The following is a 16,451-nucleotide window of genomic DNA, read 5'->3' on the forward strand; positions in this document are numbered from 1 at the left end:
GGTTTGTGAGGCGAAAAGTGCAATTTTACTACAGATTTCCCTACCAATTCTTACTTTTTCACTCGAGACAACAACAGAATAGATTCTACAATGAAAAATTTCCTTGGTTTATTCGGCGAGTTAGAATAAACCTTTAAAAATTTTTTTATAACCTTCTTTTTTAACCTGTTTCCTAGTAAGTTATTGCATCAAAAGGGTGAGTGCAGGGCCGGACGGCTTTTTCCGGACCGGCTCACGTCAACCCCTTCGGCCCTACACACGTCAGCCACGGGATAGCACGGGTGGGGCTGCACGGGTCATCTGAAAATAATCTAAAAATGAAAGGGGGTTTGCGCTTCTGTACACAGCTTATGATAAGTTGCCTCGGCTCGCCATATTTTTTTCAAAGGGGCTGCTCTTAAAATTCAAAGCATCACAATGAACACTGGGGTGTGATACTATCCTGCAAACATAACTCCATCGACTCTGTTCGTATAGCATTGGGCAATAACAGTGGGTGCTAAGAAAATAATACGATGGGGGATTGATGGTGCAGTGCTATAGTTAAGAATTAATGGGATTTTCTGCGACGAACTTGACATCTCCGTGGTCACTTTCAAGAAATTTAAATAGGTAAAATCTGAGACGAATAGAAGTTCTCTGTAAACTTCTTCCCTCCAATATTGTACAAACATAGCAAACAAAGTGCAATATTGTTCGGTGTAGTGAGGGGGGAGAGGAGAAAGTAAGAGTATTGGCGATAAGATGGGCATGCTTTTCCATAATTTTGCGTTCACAGTGATAATGGATCAGCAATTATACAGATGGTTGAATACACCCTTCCTAAAGAATATTATTACTGGAAATTTAGGTAGTTGCTTGATATGATTAAAACCTTCAGCAAAGTTGACTACTTTTGATTTTCTTGTAAGTAATACTACCACAGAATGATGCGACAGATGCCAATCACACTTTTCCAATCATATCAAGAGCGTCCTAGCTGCGCACACGTATAAATCCAAGTTAGTGCGGATTGATCACATTTGCACCACTTTCCATGACCACTAGATAAAGTAATACTCTATTACATATCTTAGTTAAGTCAAGAAAGCCAGCGATCTTAAATGAACAAGTATCTTTAAAGTCACAAGTACTTTATATGAAAAGTTCTTGCCTAAACAAATCACTGATCTTTATTTTCATTAATCATAGCCTTCATTACATCCTCGCCATTCTACCGCATCAATATCTGTGGATAACATACCAATCTAACCTCCAAAGTCTAAGTACATCTCCAAAACAGGTCATTTGAATGAATGAATTCTACTGCTAAACGTGGTGATACCACGGGGCCCTTGTTTTATAGTCTCGTGGGCTTCCCCGCCATCGTAACCTATTTATCATTACACCTGTAATTTTATTTATGTTGAACAAAATTGAATTGAGCTCTAACCCAAACTTTCTGGCCAGTATTTACTGTCCAGCTAGCTTTTGTCGGAAAGCTTGCGTCGATTAGATGTTTTTTCCTTCTGTATAGACCTATCTCAATAATATTCTAGTCATACTGTCAGTTTGTTTCCAGTGAATATTCCAGGCTAGTTTCTCACAACACTTTGAAAAGTATAATTTCATTTTAATTTACCTCAGTTGAGCAAAATACGTGTCTCTGGTTCCAGTCCAACGTTCAGAATTTTCTGATAATCGTAATGACTGTGTAGCCTAAGGGAAAACTTGAAAAAAAGCGGTTCTAATGGCCAAGATTCAGCAAAATCTCTTGTCTATGTTCTCTTAGCAGTGTCTCCGAGTCGGTCCCTTATGAAGCCTACATAGTTCTGGCCCCGGTTGTTCGAAGGATGGGTAACGCTATACACTGTATAAATCTCTATCCGGTGGATAGCCGCCAGTGCGTTTTGGTAACACTTATCCGGTGGATAGCGATTTATCCGTTGGATAGCGTTATCCGCCCTTTGAACAACCGGAGCCTTATGTAAAAATTTAAACTCCCTTTAGTCATCACTGTCCAAATATGACCTCAAATTCAAACGAAATGCATCTTTAACTACATGACAGATACCATGTAGGTACCATAGTGAAATGTTATCTTCGTGGTGTTTAACGAGAAGATATAATTTTCTTTCATCGATATCAAATGTAGTCGATATTTACAAAACATCATCCTGTAACCAGGGAAAAATTCAAATGCTTCCATATGCCACAACCTCATCAAATAGAAAAGCTGCCTCACGAACTCAGAAGAGTAAATATCAGGTAAGTAAACATCACCAAAACGTTCACGTAACCATGTCGATATCTTCCTGAATTCACATGCACAAGGGTGCTTTGGTATTCGGGATCGCAAATTGTGACCTGTTAGATATAAGCTGGTAAGCAGCCCGTAACAGAGCGCGTAGCGCTGAGTTGTCAATAACTAATCTCGTATCCAACAAGTGTGAATGGAATAACAGTTTCATTAGATGTAATGAGACCCTGAACGTTTGGACATTTGGAGCTTTGATCCTAAATTTTCAGCTCTGAAACAATTGGCAGAATGCGTTTACATGCAAGGTGACTCGGAATAATAATAATAATAATAATAATAATAATAATAATAATACTAATAATAATAATAATCTTTCTTCTCTCAAGATAAAAGTACATATATATAAAAGTATATATATTTCAAGTTACAACATTAAAAGATATGCAAGTTACAATATTAAAAAGATATGCAAAAGATAATCTAAGAATCATTAAATGTAACTAGACAAATGATAATCTAAATATTACAATTTAAAACTAGCCTATTTACATTCTTAAACCTTTCCGAATTTATTCCAGGATAATGGACAGTTTTGTTTCTGAGGTTGTATTTTGTCTCTTTTTTCTTCGGAATAATTTTGCTTAGCTGGCAATTGGGGTCAGCGGATCGTGCCTTTGAGAGCTTCCTATCTGCCTTTTGTAATAGGTCTCGAATAATAATAATAGTAATAATAGGTCTTCATTGCTTTTAAGCAAAAATACATGCTAAAACAAGAAAATTTACTTAAAAACAATTACAAGACTATCAACATTACATAATATAAGACATTACATTAGATAGCTACTCTATATTTGAAAAAGAGCCTATTGAAAAACTATTTTTTAAAACGCTCGGTATTGACCCTAGGGAGTTGACTACTAGGAACTCGGAGGCGCGCTGAGCTTTCTTTCGTTTTAGGGACAGAAGAGTACAGAGGGTGACCAGGCATACTGGATATCTTCTTGAAGAGTGAGCGATCAACCTCTTCTAATACACTATATATATCAATTTGATACGAAATATATTTGCCTTTAAAGCAGCGCTGTAGAAAATTTTGGACCGTTGTTAATTCAGGTATTGAGGAGGCGTATATGGATAGACCATACGTTAGTTTAGGTAAAACAGTTGATCTGAAAAAGTAATCTACCTCTGGCTGTTGATATCCCTCTTTGCACAAACACCTTATCACATAAAGGCACTTATTGGCTTCCTGCAGCTTACCCTTAATATGCTCATTAAACCTGCCATTACTCTGTAAAGTAACCCCTAACACTTTTAGACAAGAAACTTGCGTTATATTGTTTACAGGGTCAATATCACGAGCAACCTTCTTACAGAGTATTAGTTCAGTACATCTTTTGGGACTACATGCCACGGCATTATCTTGGGTCCAACTGAAAATCTGATTGACAACCTCTTGAGAAAGATCCATTTCATTTTAACATACTTTGACTAGTAAGGTAGCGTCGTCAGCATATTTAACTATGCTGGTAAGGTCACTATCACTAATGGTTAAATCGTTGATAAACAAATTAAAAAGATGAGGCCCACTGACACTACCCTGGGTTGTTCATTTGTTCACATTATGCCATTTGTAAATAAAACCCTTAAATATTAGTCTTTGTTTCCTATGCATTAGACTGAAACTTAAGTATCAGTTGACAAGATAAGGATTGAGATGAAGAGCCTTTAGCTTTTCCCCAACTAACGAGTGTTTTATATTATCAAAGGCTTTCGAAAAATCCATCGCGAAAAGCCTAACATCATTACGATCTTTATCATCAAGGTGTCTACACAGCTGTAGCTATAGGGATATTGTGTGACCGTCAGATTTTCCTCAAAAACTTTCTTACTGGAATGATGGTATACAGTTCTCTCAAAACAGCGTGCTATAACTGGAGTTACATTAATTCCCCGAAAATCCGAATATTGAACAGGAGTGTCTACCTTTGGGAGGGGGTTGATGTTAGCTTCTTTCCAAGCTGTCGGCCAAGTGTAAGAGGACAGAGAGTTGTTCCACAAAGCAGTCACCAAAGGAGCAAGACCTGTGCAATTGTCCCTCCAAACCCAAAACGGCAACCCATCAGGGCCAGTAGCGTTTTTTTTAATCTTTGATAATGCCATCATCACATCAAATTCGTGGAGCTTTGGGGGTGGGTGTTTCTCGGGGTTTACCCTGAGAGGCACTGGTTTAATATAGTTCTCATGCGTATGATGCACGATCCTCGCAGTAGAGAGCGCTATTTATGCAATAGCCAAATTCAGACCTGAAAAAAATCAGGCCTGTACGGGATTCGAACTACTGACCTCTGCGATACTAGTGCAGCGCTCTACCAAGTGAGCTAACAAGCCAACTGGGAGCAGGCCGTAAAGTTGATTCGTAATAAACCCGTGATGATAAATCAGATACGATGAATCTATGAAGTTCATATATTTTGAACTGCGGTTATAGATACGTATGTGCACGATCCTCGCAGTAGAGAGCGCTATTAATGCAATAGCGAAAATCAGACCTTATTACGAATCAAGTTTACGGCCAGCTCTCAGTTGGCTTGTTAGCTCAATTGGTAGAGCGCTGCACTAGTATCGCAGAGGTCAGTGGTTCGAATCCCGTACAGGCCTGATTTTTTTCAGGTTTGATTTTCGCTATTGCATAAATAGCGCTCTCTACTGCGAGGATCGTGCATCATACGTATCTATAACCGCAGTTCGAAATATATGAACTTCATATATTCATCGTATAGTTCTCATGGTTGCACAAGTCGCCAAAATAATCATTGAGACCAGCAAGAATGTCTATTTTCTTTGATATATTTTCCTTTTAAAGCACCTCTCTAGGAAATTTTGTATGACCGTGAGGTCTGAATCTACCGCAACATAAATGAATACACCATAAGTGAAATTCGGTAGAACTATGGTGCTACTTAGGCGGTCAACTTCGCTTTGACTGAAACCATCCTTCCATAGAGATCTTAATATAAATAGACACTTATTCGCCTCCATCAGCTTAACTCGTACATGTTCGCCGTACTTACAACTTTCCTGAAACATGACACCTAAAATAGACAGCTCCGTGCATTGCGGAATGTTGTTAACTGGCGCTATGTTCTGACTAAAACCTTTCTTACGAAAGATAAGCTCCTTACATTTTGACAGGTTACACATCATGCTATTGTCCTTAGACCAAGTTATAAACCGATCAACTAAATCTGTACAACAGTGGCCGTTACTCCAAACTGGAACAATGCGGGTTGAATCGTCAGCGTATTTAAACAAAGCAGGATGATTATCTAAGCTAATTTCTAGATCGTTAATAAAAATACTGAATAAGTATGGCCCACTCGCGCTTCCCTGAGTAGTTCCCCTATTAACACATTTCCACTGTCCTCGAAAACTATTGTAAATCCCGCACTGTTGACGTTTCTCAAGAAAGCTTAAGTACCAGTTGATTATAAATGGATTTAATGGTATCTGCTAAAGCTTAATAGACAAAAGTTCGTGATTAACGCTGTCAAACGCTTTACTGAAATCCATAGCAAATAACCACACAGCTTTGCACTTAGGATCGTGGAGATAGTTGTACGTGATGTGCTGCATACTTATAAGTGCATCTATACAGCTCCCCCCTGTTCTGTAAGCGAGTTGAGGCGAGCTCAAGTGTTTCTCAACAGTGTCCCGCGCGTGGATGTTATTCACGCACTTCTCAAAAGCTCGCGCAATTATTGGAGTAATATTGATCCCTCTGTAGTCTGTCTTTCCCTTGGGAACATCAACCTTAGGGAGGGGTGTTACGTGAGCTCTTTTCCACGATGAGGGCCAGGTACTAAACTTCAGAGACAAGTTCCAGATCTTACAAATTATAGGCGTAAAAATTTCTGCTTGGTCTTTCCACACCCAAAAATGCATGTCGCCTGGTCCAGTGGCTGTTTTTTTTTAAGAGCCACACCTGCCTTTCTGAGATCTCGGGAACTTGGACTCCATTCTCCACTTGGGCAGGTGTGGAATGTTTATACTCAGTGTCCCAACATAAATCAGCAAAATAGTCATTCAGTTCAACCAGCGATTGTATGTCCAATTTAGTCCAAGCTGAGTGACAGCGACGCTGTGACAGGTCATCTACATATTTCCACCACTCCCTAGTACCTATGGGTGCTTGCAGAAGATTTCTTCTGTTAAACGTTCTTGCTGATCAGTTCACTTATTCTTCTGTTTATCTCACGTAGCTGAACTACATTGTTTGAACCAATTCTCGATTTAGCCCTCATCAAGAACTTAACTAAAGGCGTCATCCACGCCGGATCACGCGATGACATGCGCATTCTCCGATAAGGCATGCACCTGTCCATGTATTGTGAATAAGAGTCTCTAAAATATTCACCGCCTCATGAACGTCCTCTTTTCTAAGGACACTTTCCCAAGTCTCGCTCGCTAGTTCCAGATATAACGCTTCCTTTTGGTGCTTCCTACAATCCCGAATGCGAACTGGTTGGCGCACGGGTTTGAGTTTTATTCCCACTGGTAGAATGACCGCCGTATGATCCGTTTTGATCGATATGCAATACGAAGTACATTTTCCAAACAAGTCCGGTCGATTCGTAAAGACATTATCCAAAAACGCAGCACCTTTAGTTGGAAAGTCCACCAGGGAATAGTCCCTTTTACAGTTGTGGGCTTGGTGGCCAAGCCTTTGAACAGGAGTGAGGCTAAGGGTGACCCTGTTGTGATAGAGACCTGTATCTAGTTGGCATGATAACAAAGTAATTTGCATTTGAAAAGCAGCAACATCTCTATCATAACAAGGTCACCCTAAGCCTCACTCTTGTTCAAAGGCTTGGCCACCAAGCCCACAGCTGTAAAAAGAACTATTCCATCCAGTCAACAAGTACAATTCATTAACGTCAAACTGATTAGTATCGCCACCCATAACAATGGTCAATCCAGGATGTTGATCTAAGGCGTTGTCCACTAAATGAACAAGGTATTGTAAGAAGTCCGAGGACCTGTATGTTGGTTGAGGCGGGTGGTAAATACCACACACTAAAAGTAAATGTTTCGAGGGTAATCTAAAAGTCAAACACAACAGTTCATATAGCTTTGATCTATACGCATCGATTACGTCTAAGTTACTCCTCTCAAACATAGCAATTCCACCTTTACTTCTGCTGTCCAGGCCCGACCAATTCTCATCTCGTCTAAATATATTGTAGCCCGTTATGTTGACAATTGCATTCGGCATGTCTGGCTTAAGGTAACCGGAGTCGAGTGAACCAATCAGAGTACTAGAAATGGAATATTTGGAATTAAAAAAATTACTGATATTACTTATCAGTTTCCACAAAAGAGTGGTGGAGTTGCCAGTAGCGGTTCCAGCGGGAATGGTCTGGGGGTCAGGCCCCCTCTCCATCAATCCTAAGGCTTTGTCTCTTTTTACTACAAGTCTGACACCAAAGTTTTTGCAAAGACAGAATAGTACGTTACTTTACACTCAATCTGGAATATTTACAATTTACTGATATTGAAATATTTCTTAGCCAATTAAGGCTTAACAGGAACCCATTACCCTGAGCTTCCATCTTCCATACTGACCCTCTGAGCCAACCCTGTCCCGTATCTTTCTATTTTTAGAAGCACCTCCCACGGCGGTTTTCGCGGGTGTTTTTATAATAGCCAATCATAAGAGAGCTGTCGTCTCTATTGTGTTACGGCTCTATTGTGTCACTTGCAGGCCGCACGAAATTATTTCAATAATGGCAGAAAGCGCGGAAAGATTAAAGAATCTCCGCAAATATCTCAGTTCTAAAAATAAAAAGATACGGGATAGAGTTGACTCAAGGGTACAACTGAGATGGAAGCTCCGGGCAATGGGCTCCTGGGCTTAAGCATAAGGAAACAGAACATTATGCTGCATAGCAACCGGAAGGCAGTATAGATCTTTCTAAGTGAGCGTAATATGTTCGAAGAAGGATGAGGAAAATGTGCCGCGGCTTTAACCAGACGACTTAAAATATGATTGAATGTTCTTGTGATAACCACCACACATTCTTTCTTACTAAATGTGGACTTTACCCCTTAAATTTCTTCGGTTTTTGCTATGAAATTCGCGGTAGAAATATCTTAGCTCAAGGGACTTGCAACTGCGATGGATCAAGGGGAGGGGGGGATATAGGGGTCCGAAACTCGTCTCTATCAGACCTGCGGGTTTTTTACTGCTTCTCTAAAACGATATTTTTGCAACCCGAAGATCGCCGGCATATTATTACTTAACTTAAAGTATTCAAAATCTAGTTAACATGAAAGGTTCCTCTGCTATATTGTGTTTGTGTTTCCGATACCACAGGATTTTGGCTAAATCTAATAATGGACCCCCTCATTCGTAAAAAATTCCTACATGGGACCGCCCCAGCGAAAGGCTTCCTGAATCTTTTCCGATTTATTGTTAGTGTGGAAAATGGACCGAACTTAGCTTCTCACTACGCACAAGAAAGACTAAGAAAAAAGGGGTGTGTCTTAAGACGTTTTGCCAAGATTGGATTTTTATGTTTGCCTGAGGGTTAAAATGACCAAGTCGAAGTCCTACTTGGGCCATAGGAAGACGCAATTCCCTCTTTTACGAGCGCTACTATAAAATAAGATACTTAATTAGGCAAATAATTCATTAAACCTTTATTTTCAATGAGACTGTGCGTCTAAGATTAATCTATATAAATTAAAATGCACAAAGTAAAATATAGGTGTTAATCAAAAACAGTTCAGTATACAAAAATTATCTAAATAAACTTTCTAGTTTCGGATCAATGATCCGGACCAAGTCAATATGAGCCTGTTGTTATCAATTCTTGATTGTGTGCAATTCTGCTCAAATGCCAAAAACCGAACACTGTACTTTGTACTCATTTTGTAACTATATTAGTGATTTAACAAGCCATGCGCTGTGTCTCGTTACTGAGCATGATGATTCCAAATCTATCAGAAAAACTTTGTACTTGAAATTAAGAATGACTTTCTCATTAATTCCATGAAGAAATCTTCACATTAATACGAAACTTTCAATTCGTCTTAATATTTCAGCTGTTGCACTCTACTTTTGTTCTGAGAACGTGTTCTTTACTTAAAACTGTTATCTTTAGTTCAAGTTCTCGTATTGATTAAACTCGAAATCATAATCCAACATTTAGGATTTTTAGGTAGCCATATTGAGGGTACAAACCCAAAGTAATTTTAACTACGAACTCCATTGGCCAATAACTTGATGACACATTGATAATTTCCCGCATATTGTGCCATCCCATTCGCTCTTCTATGAATTTTGGATAGTTCAGATCTTTAATTTCACCACTTCTATATTTGATGTTGTAAAAGGGCAAAAAAATATGAAAAAGTTTGCTGTTCGTGAGCTCAAGACAGATGTTACCTAAGTGCCATAGCTGTCTGCTATCTTCATACTGTTTAATAAGTAGCTTAAGTTCTCTTTCATCCTCGAAATATAGTCGATACTTAGCAAAAGCTTTCTTATAACAAGGTAACAACAGAAAAACTTCCTGATACCACAATCTTGTCAAATAAAAAAGTCGCAATTCTAATTCAGAGGAATTAGCCGAACTAAGAAATTTTCCGAGCCATAAAGATACCCCCATAAATTCCCTTGCACAAACTACCTTTGGTATCCTTGGTTGAAAACCTCGACGTTTTGAGTGCCCAAATTTCCTCATTAATTCTAAAAAAATGTCAAGTCTAAGTAGGTCAAAACGAATATCAAAGTTTTCTGAAAGTATAGAGATGCAACTCAAAGAGGAGTTATACCCATAAGTAAGAGAAGATATAAATTCAGCAAACAAATCACGAACACCAGGTCTTAAATTCACCTTTCTGTCCTTCGGAATCCAGTAGTACAACCTGTTAAAGATTACATTGTATTCGGCATGTCTAGTTGGATACTGCATCCGACCCCCCAGAGTCTCAATAAACCTAACAACTTCGGCCCACGGGTTTGAAACGTATGGAAAATTATCATACGTAAAACCTTTGTACGTAAAACCATCGTACGTAAAACCTTTATGCGTAAAACCATTGTCCTCCCTTTGCTTGCTGTATATCATTGCTAAGTACATTGGAGTTATTCCATCTCTGTTAGGACAATCAATATCTAATTGATGAAGATCTTTATCTTCAAAGATCTCTCTAATAAAGTGCAGCAGGCCTCGAGAGGCTGCTAAGTGGTATAGAGTCAGCTCAGCTTTACTGGAATTACATATGATTTGGAAGCCGCTTGTTTTCATCTTATGGCGAAGAAGTTCCAGGGCTACAACAGAAGCTCTATAAAAGTTCGAGTAACTATTTCGATCTCGAAACAACTTTTTGGTATTTCCAGCATGGAGGAGAGCTTGTGTCAAAGCATCGTATCCATCTGGGCCTAGGGAAGACTGGTTTGCACCGAGTCTTATGAGGTTGGAAACAGCAACTGTGTTTGCGCCTTGTGCTGCTCTATGTAAGGGGGTAAATCCTTCAGCATCTAGACAGGAATCGATTAGCTTGTACTTTAATGGATGATTTTCAATTGCAGTGAATAAAGGTCCTGTTTTGAGGGAGCACGAGATATCGTTACAGGAGATTTGTTGGAAAAAATTATCATTGTCCATGCTCGGTGGGGTATAACATATCAAATGAAATTCAGAGGTATTGAATGGCTCTCCGCACTTGATTTCAACCGAAGCATTAAACTGTTTAAGGACCACGTCTATCCATTCAACACCAACTTGAAGGAAAGTTAAGAGAGGTGTCCTTCCTCGGGTATCTTTACAGGTGACGCTTGCTCCCTTTATTAGCAGAAGCTGAACAATGAGCAGCCGATTTTTCATAATAGCATGGTTTAGCAAACTCTCCCCAGAATGATTACAGTTCACCAATGACGCTCCAGATGAGAGCAGAAGATAGACTACCATTCCATGATCTTGTAAATAATCTTGAAGCTGATCTAAAGGTCTAATCGTCCCTTGCTTGGGTCCCACTGCAGCGTTCTTTATAGCTGTAGTCAATGGTGTTTGACCAGACTTATCAAGAATGTCAAGCAGTGACTTTCTTTGCACAAGGACATTGACAGCATCAGCCAAACCTCTTTCGGCAGCTAAATGCAATACTGAACGACCATGCACATCGACTGCATTTATATTGGAGCCAAGTAAGATCAAATTGATGAATAAATCTAGCCATCGGTAAGAGTTTGTGTTCCTAACGTGGCTGTTGTCATCATGGTAAGACCTAGCAAGATGAGATAGATGATGGCTAGAATGAGCGTTAAGGATACAATAATGCAATGCTGTGAAGTTACTGTTATCAGCTGCATCAAGGATCGCTCCATGGTAAACTAAATGGTTAGTTATCTCTAAAACTCCACATGCTGCAGCGCTATGAAGAGGCGTCGATCCATTGAAAGTTCTGCTACTAATGTTAGCACCAAACTTGACAAGGACCTCCACTATGTATTGATGATTATGGCAAGTTGCTACATGAAGTGGAGTCGATCCAAAACAGTCTTTAGCCTCAACCGTTGCCCCGTTTTGTAGAAGATCAATTGAAATTTCCCAGTTGCCATATCTCGCGGCCAAATGAAGAGGTGTGTATCCACACTGGCAGATATCTTGTTCATATTCCATCCATTCTTTACGACTCATAATCATACCCCTGCCTCCTAAACTTTGAAAGGAGTCGCATGCTGAGTCTTTTTCTATCTGTTCTTCCTTAAGCAGAGTCATCACGATTTCTTTGTTGTTTCTTCGAACCGCTTCGTGTAAGGGTGTTCTTCCTGAATAATCTTTACACGCTAGCGCACTTTTGTCGCTAGAAATAAGCTCCTTGACAACTTCATTATGGCCTAAAGATATTGCTGTGTGGAGCGCAGTTTCACAGTAGATTAAATGTTTATCATCGAATAATTCGCCATACAAGATCGAAGAGTTCGTTTGGCCGTCGCCTGAAACATGGAGAAATAACGTTGTGCGTCTAACTTTAAGCTCGAACTGGCCCATTTGAGACTTTAACCAATAGAAAGAGCCATCACACCTCATGCATGTATCTTTGACACCAATACCCGAAAGGAATTTTACCACATCTAACTTGTTGTTAGATGCTGCATGATGCAGAGCGGTTTGATCTGCGACTGCCCCCGCCTTGTGTAACGCCTTTAAAACTTCCAAATGTCCTTTCTCAGCGGCTATCTGAATTGCAGTTTGGTTAACTTCGTTTACAGTGGAAATAAATGCTCCATTGTCTAGAAGGAAATTTACAACCTTCAGATGGCCTACATGAGCTGCTGCGTGAAGCATGGTGGCCCCTCTAAGCTTCAACTTTGATTCCAAAACTAAATCGATATCAGAACGGTGACTCAGTGACGAAAACGATTTTGTTTTAATATTAACATTGGCTCCTTTCTTCACCATTAAAGCAAGATTGTCCACAAGTCCGTGCTCTGCCGCTAAAAATGCGGGTGTTTTTCCGAACATATCCGCAGAATCGATGTCGCTAAAGTGGCGCAACAGAAGCTCCAGTACGTCTGTGTTATTTATTGTGGCTGCGAGGTGCAATACTGTCCTACTACTTTCAGGATCCGACGAATTGACGACCTGAGATGGAAAGTTGAGAAAGTGTTCTACGTATGCCTCCTTCCAACCGCCATAAGCTATGTGTTGTGCCAATAGAAGACTGTGCTTTAATAACGCAGGCTTACCTTCCTCGGAAATACATTTAAAGTAAAAATCACAAAGTGCTTCGTGTCCTTTTGTTCTATTTACGTAAAATGGCCCATTCCTACCATTGTCGCTTGTAAGCCACTCGGTTAAAGACAAGTGATACAATGTTACTGTATCACCCTTTCCGTATCTCAGAAAATGTCCAAGCTCCTTCATTGTATTTTGAAAAACGTAGACTTGTTCCAGGTTTGCATCCTGTACTCTAAGAACGTCAAAAATCTCTTTTCCCGTGAGCGGCTGAAAAGTGGCCACGAGTAATTCTAAAACCCGTCTTACAGGTTTGAAGTGTTCCTCTCCATGATACAATCTTTGAAAGTAATTGTAGTATAACTCTTCTATCGTTTCAGGCAATGCATGTGGATCACTTTTTTTGATGCTTGAAGCTTCCCAGTGACGGATCATTTCTTTAACAAACAGGAAATTCCCCTGGCTTTTGCTCAACAAAAGAGAAATCAACCTGGCTGTGTTTTCTAAGCTAGCATCTCCAAACCAAGCTTTAACGCGGTGGGGCAAAGTACCATCTTGATAAAATCGAGTAGTCAAAAACAGTTCGATATCTTCAGTGTTTCGAGGGTCTTCTGGGTCAATGATCAACTTCTTTATGCTCCTTAGATTAAAGGAGATGATCGATTCATTACGAGAGGTCATCACAAGCTTCAGCCAAGATGGAAATCGCGATAGTTTGTTATTGAGCAAATATACGATACTTAGTCTAAATTTCGTTTGTGTGAGGCATTCATCCAAAGCGTCAATCACTAAATACCAGTTTTCCTTAGGTACATTCGTGAGGCTTTTCAAGGGTGACAAAACTGCTTGTTCAAAACATCCCATCGGATCTTGATTATTTACACAGTCAGTATGCAGTGAACGCAGAATGTGCGAACTATTGGAGACAAGTAAACCATATTCCGGGATTCTCTGTGCTATCATCCCTGCTAAATTACGAACAAACCTGCCTGAACTTTGTGTATTCTTGTCAGAATGTTTACACAGATGATATCCCAATATGTGTTCATGAATGGTGCGACTTGATGTACGAGAGCAAACTAATTGTGCAGACAGGGCAGACTTTCCAGTTCCTGGATCTCCGATGATCAGGACTCCAGTTATACCATTTTCTTGGACCGGATGATTGAGGACAGATTCCACCTCTCGATAAAGCCAAGTACGACCGATGAAGTCCTTTTTTGCACTTTTTAAGTAGTCAAACCAACCAAACTCTCTAATGTCAAATGGGACACTAAGATCCTCGGAGGGGCAGCCTGCAAAAATATCTTTATTTCTTTATCTTCCAGAGAGGAAAGCTTCTGGCGTTTCAAAATTGTTTTGAATCGGTGAAAGGAATACCGCCCGAAGTTTGACATTATCAAAAAAGTGAAGTATTTTCTTAAGTATGCGACAGTTATTGGCGATAAAAAAAAAGACTGGTTGCGCTGATTAAGGGACGCTAAAATGGGCTCCTAATATCACTCGCATCGGTTCTAGGAGGGAGAGTGTGGGGGTCCTGACCCCCTCTCTTCCATCAGACCTGAGAGACTTTTTTACTACTTGTCTGACACCAAAAGTCTGGCTTGCTCAACACATGTATCACGACGTATTAACCTAAGTCTTTGGCATCCAGGTCTAAAGTGAGGATAGAAGAGGTATGCCACAGCTTTAGCCATCTCGCTCAGACCAAAATCAGTAAATATTTATGAATGAAGGCTGATAGTTTCGAAAGAAACTGTTTGGGGCTGCGTCGGTGGGAGTAACGAAATAATTTGGATATATCAACAAAGTTGAAATGGTAAATTGGCCACCGTAACGATTACAAAAGCTGACGTTTCGAGCGTTAGCACTTCGTCGGAGCGAAACGTCAGCTTTTGTAATCGTTACGGTGGCCAATTTATCATTTCAACTTTGTTGATATATCCAAATTGTTTCAGTAAATATTTAATTTACTTACCGTCTCCGATAAAGGTATCATCATCCAGCTTAACAAAGAGGCCAAAAAAGATAGCCATTAGTAGCCATATTATCAAGGCTTGTCTGATCTGTCTGATATGTTTCGCGAGGATACCGAGCAAGCTTTCCAAACCTTTAAGTACGCAGCAAAAGAGTGATGAAATATCATTCTTTTTCTCCAGACTTTCCAGTCTCTTTTCCAAAAGAAACACTAGCTGTTTCATTTGGTCCAACTGCTCCTGGCTGGATTGGGATTGTTGCGAAAGGTGTGAAATCTCCTTGTTGAGCACTTTAATGAGCTCTGCCACTACCTGAGCCTCGAAAATGTGCAAGTCTGAGACATTTTTAAGGTTTTCGATTTCTCTGAGCGCATTCTGTGCGTCTGAATCTGTGGCTAGCGGAGGACTCCTCAGCAAGTTTTCGATGAAGGCAAAAGCGACGATCTTCTCTGCATTGGGTAACTCAAGTCTTGGGACATGCACCCATTTGTAGTTTCGAATGTCACGGACATCTTTAATCAAAGTCTGAGGAGTGGTGAAGTGATTGCACCAGTACATTAGGTTTAAGATACCAGTGATGTCCATGTCGTCTGCACTCTTGATATCAGCATGTCCACCCAGATCAGAGAGGAAGAGTTTAGCAATTTCCCACGGACCAAGAGCTGCGTCCATCCATTTTGCTGGATCACTTTGTTTCCAGTTTGGTTTGTTTCTATGGTGGTAAGCTTCAAGTATGTTTGCCCATGGGCATGTAGTCATATCGTGGAACTCGTTTGGTCTTCTTCTCGAGACATGGACACATGTGCAGGGTCCAGGAACTGTTGCCGTTAACTTCCTCTGGAAAGCCTCCATCTCTCGCGTAATAAACGGACGAAGTCCTTGGCAAAGGACCGTCGTCAAGGCATGACCAAGAGCAAGCCAGTTTCTGTATTCTGGTTTGACGAGTTGTCCTGCTGTTCCCGGTGTGCTCGAGGACGCCATTTTCTAGCGTATTGGGACTACAGAAAGAAGAACAAGAAGAAGTATCAAAATAAGAAGAACTTTTACTCTGCTCCGTCATAAAATAGCGTTTTTCCACAGATTACAGATATATAAATATATTTCTAAAGTTTACAATTCATTGTTTTTAATTTTGAAGATGGAATAAAAGATTATTTACGTGGGCTCTAACACCGCCCGAAGCCATATGAGCGTTTAGGCCGTCGGTCGAATAGTTGCGTGACAGGTCAACTTCTCCAGACAACTCTCCTTTATGGTGGAAATACGATATAGGTCTCCACCAAGAGATTAGAAACTGCAGTTTAAAATCTCTTGGTCCAAACGGACACCAGGTAAAAGTTATTTTCTGAATTCTCATGTAGACGAAATGTATCTACCCTATAGTTTACTTGATTTATGCTCTTACTGCTAGAAAAAGACTTGAATATATTGAATATATACATCAAAGCGCGCGCATTAATATTGTGAGTATTTTTTTAGTCTTCACTG

General features: G+C 40.0%; 1 protein-coding gene across 1 annotated transcript in view; it reads right to left on the minus strand.

Moving 5' to 3' along the window:
- Positions 1-8,926: 8,926 nt before the first annotated feature.
- The window catches only part of LOC111347063 (uncharacterized), an 8,051-nt gene continuing 526 nt past the window's right edge, over positions 8,927-16,451 (minus strand). The window contains exons 2-3 of the mRNA XM_088758476.1: positions 14,966-15,961; positions 8,927-14,282 (exon numbers count right to left, since the gene is read on the minus strand). Of these exons, the coding sequence (XP_088614602.1) occupies positions 9,436-14,282; positions 14,966-15,944 (5,826 nt within the window). The 5' untranslated portion in view covers positions 15,945-15,961 and the 3' untranslated portion in view covers positions 8,927-9,435. The remainder of the gene's footprint in view (positions 14,283-14,965; positions 15,962-16,451) is intronic.

Source organism: Stylophora pistillata, chromosome 4, assembly GCF_964205215.1.
Source record: "Stylophora pistillata chromosome 4, jaStyPist1.2, whole genome shotgun sequence".
NCBI lineage: Eukaryota > Metazoa > Cnidaria > Anthozoa > Scleractinia > Pocilloporidae > Stylophora > Stylophora pistillata.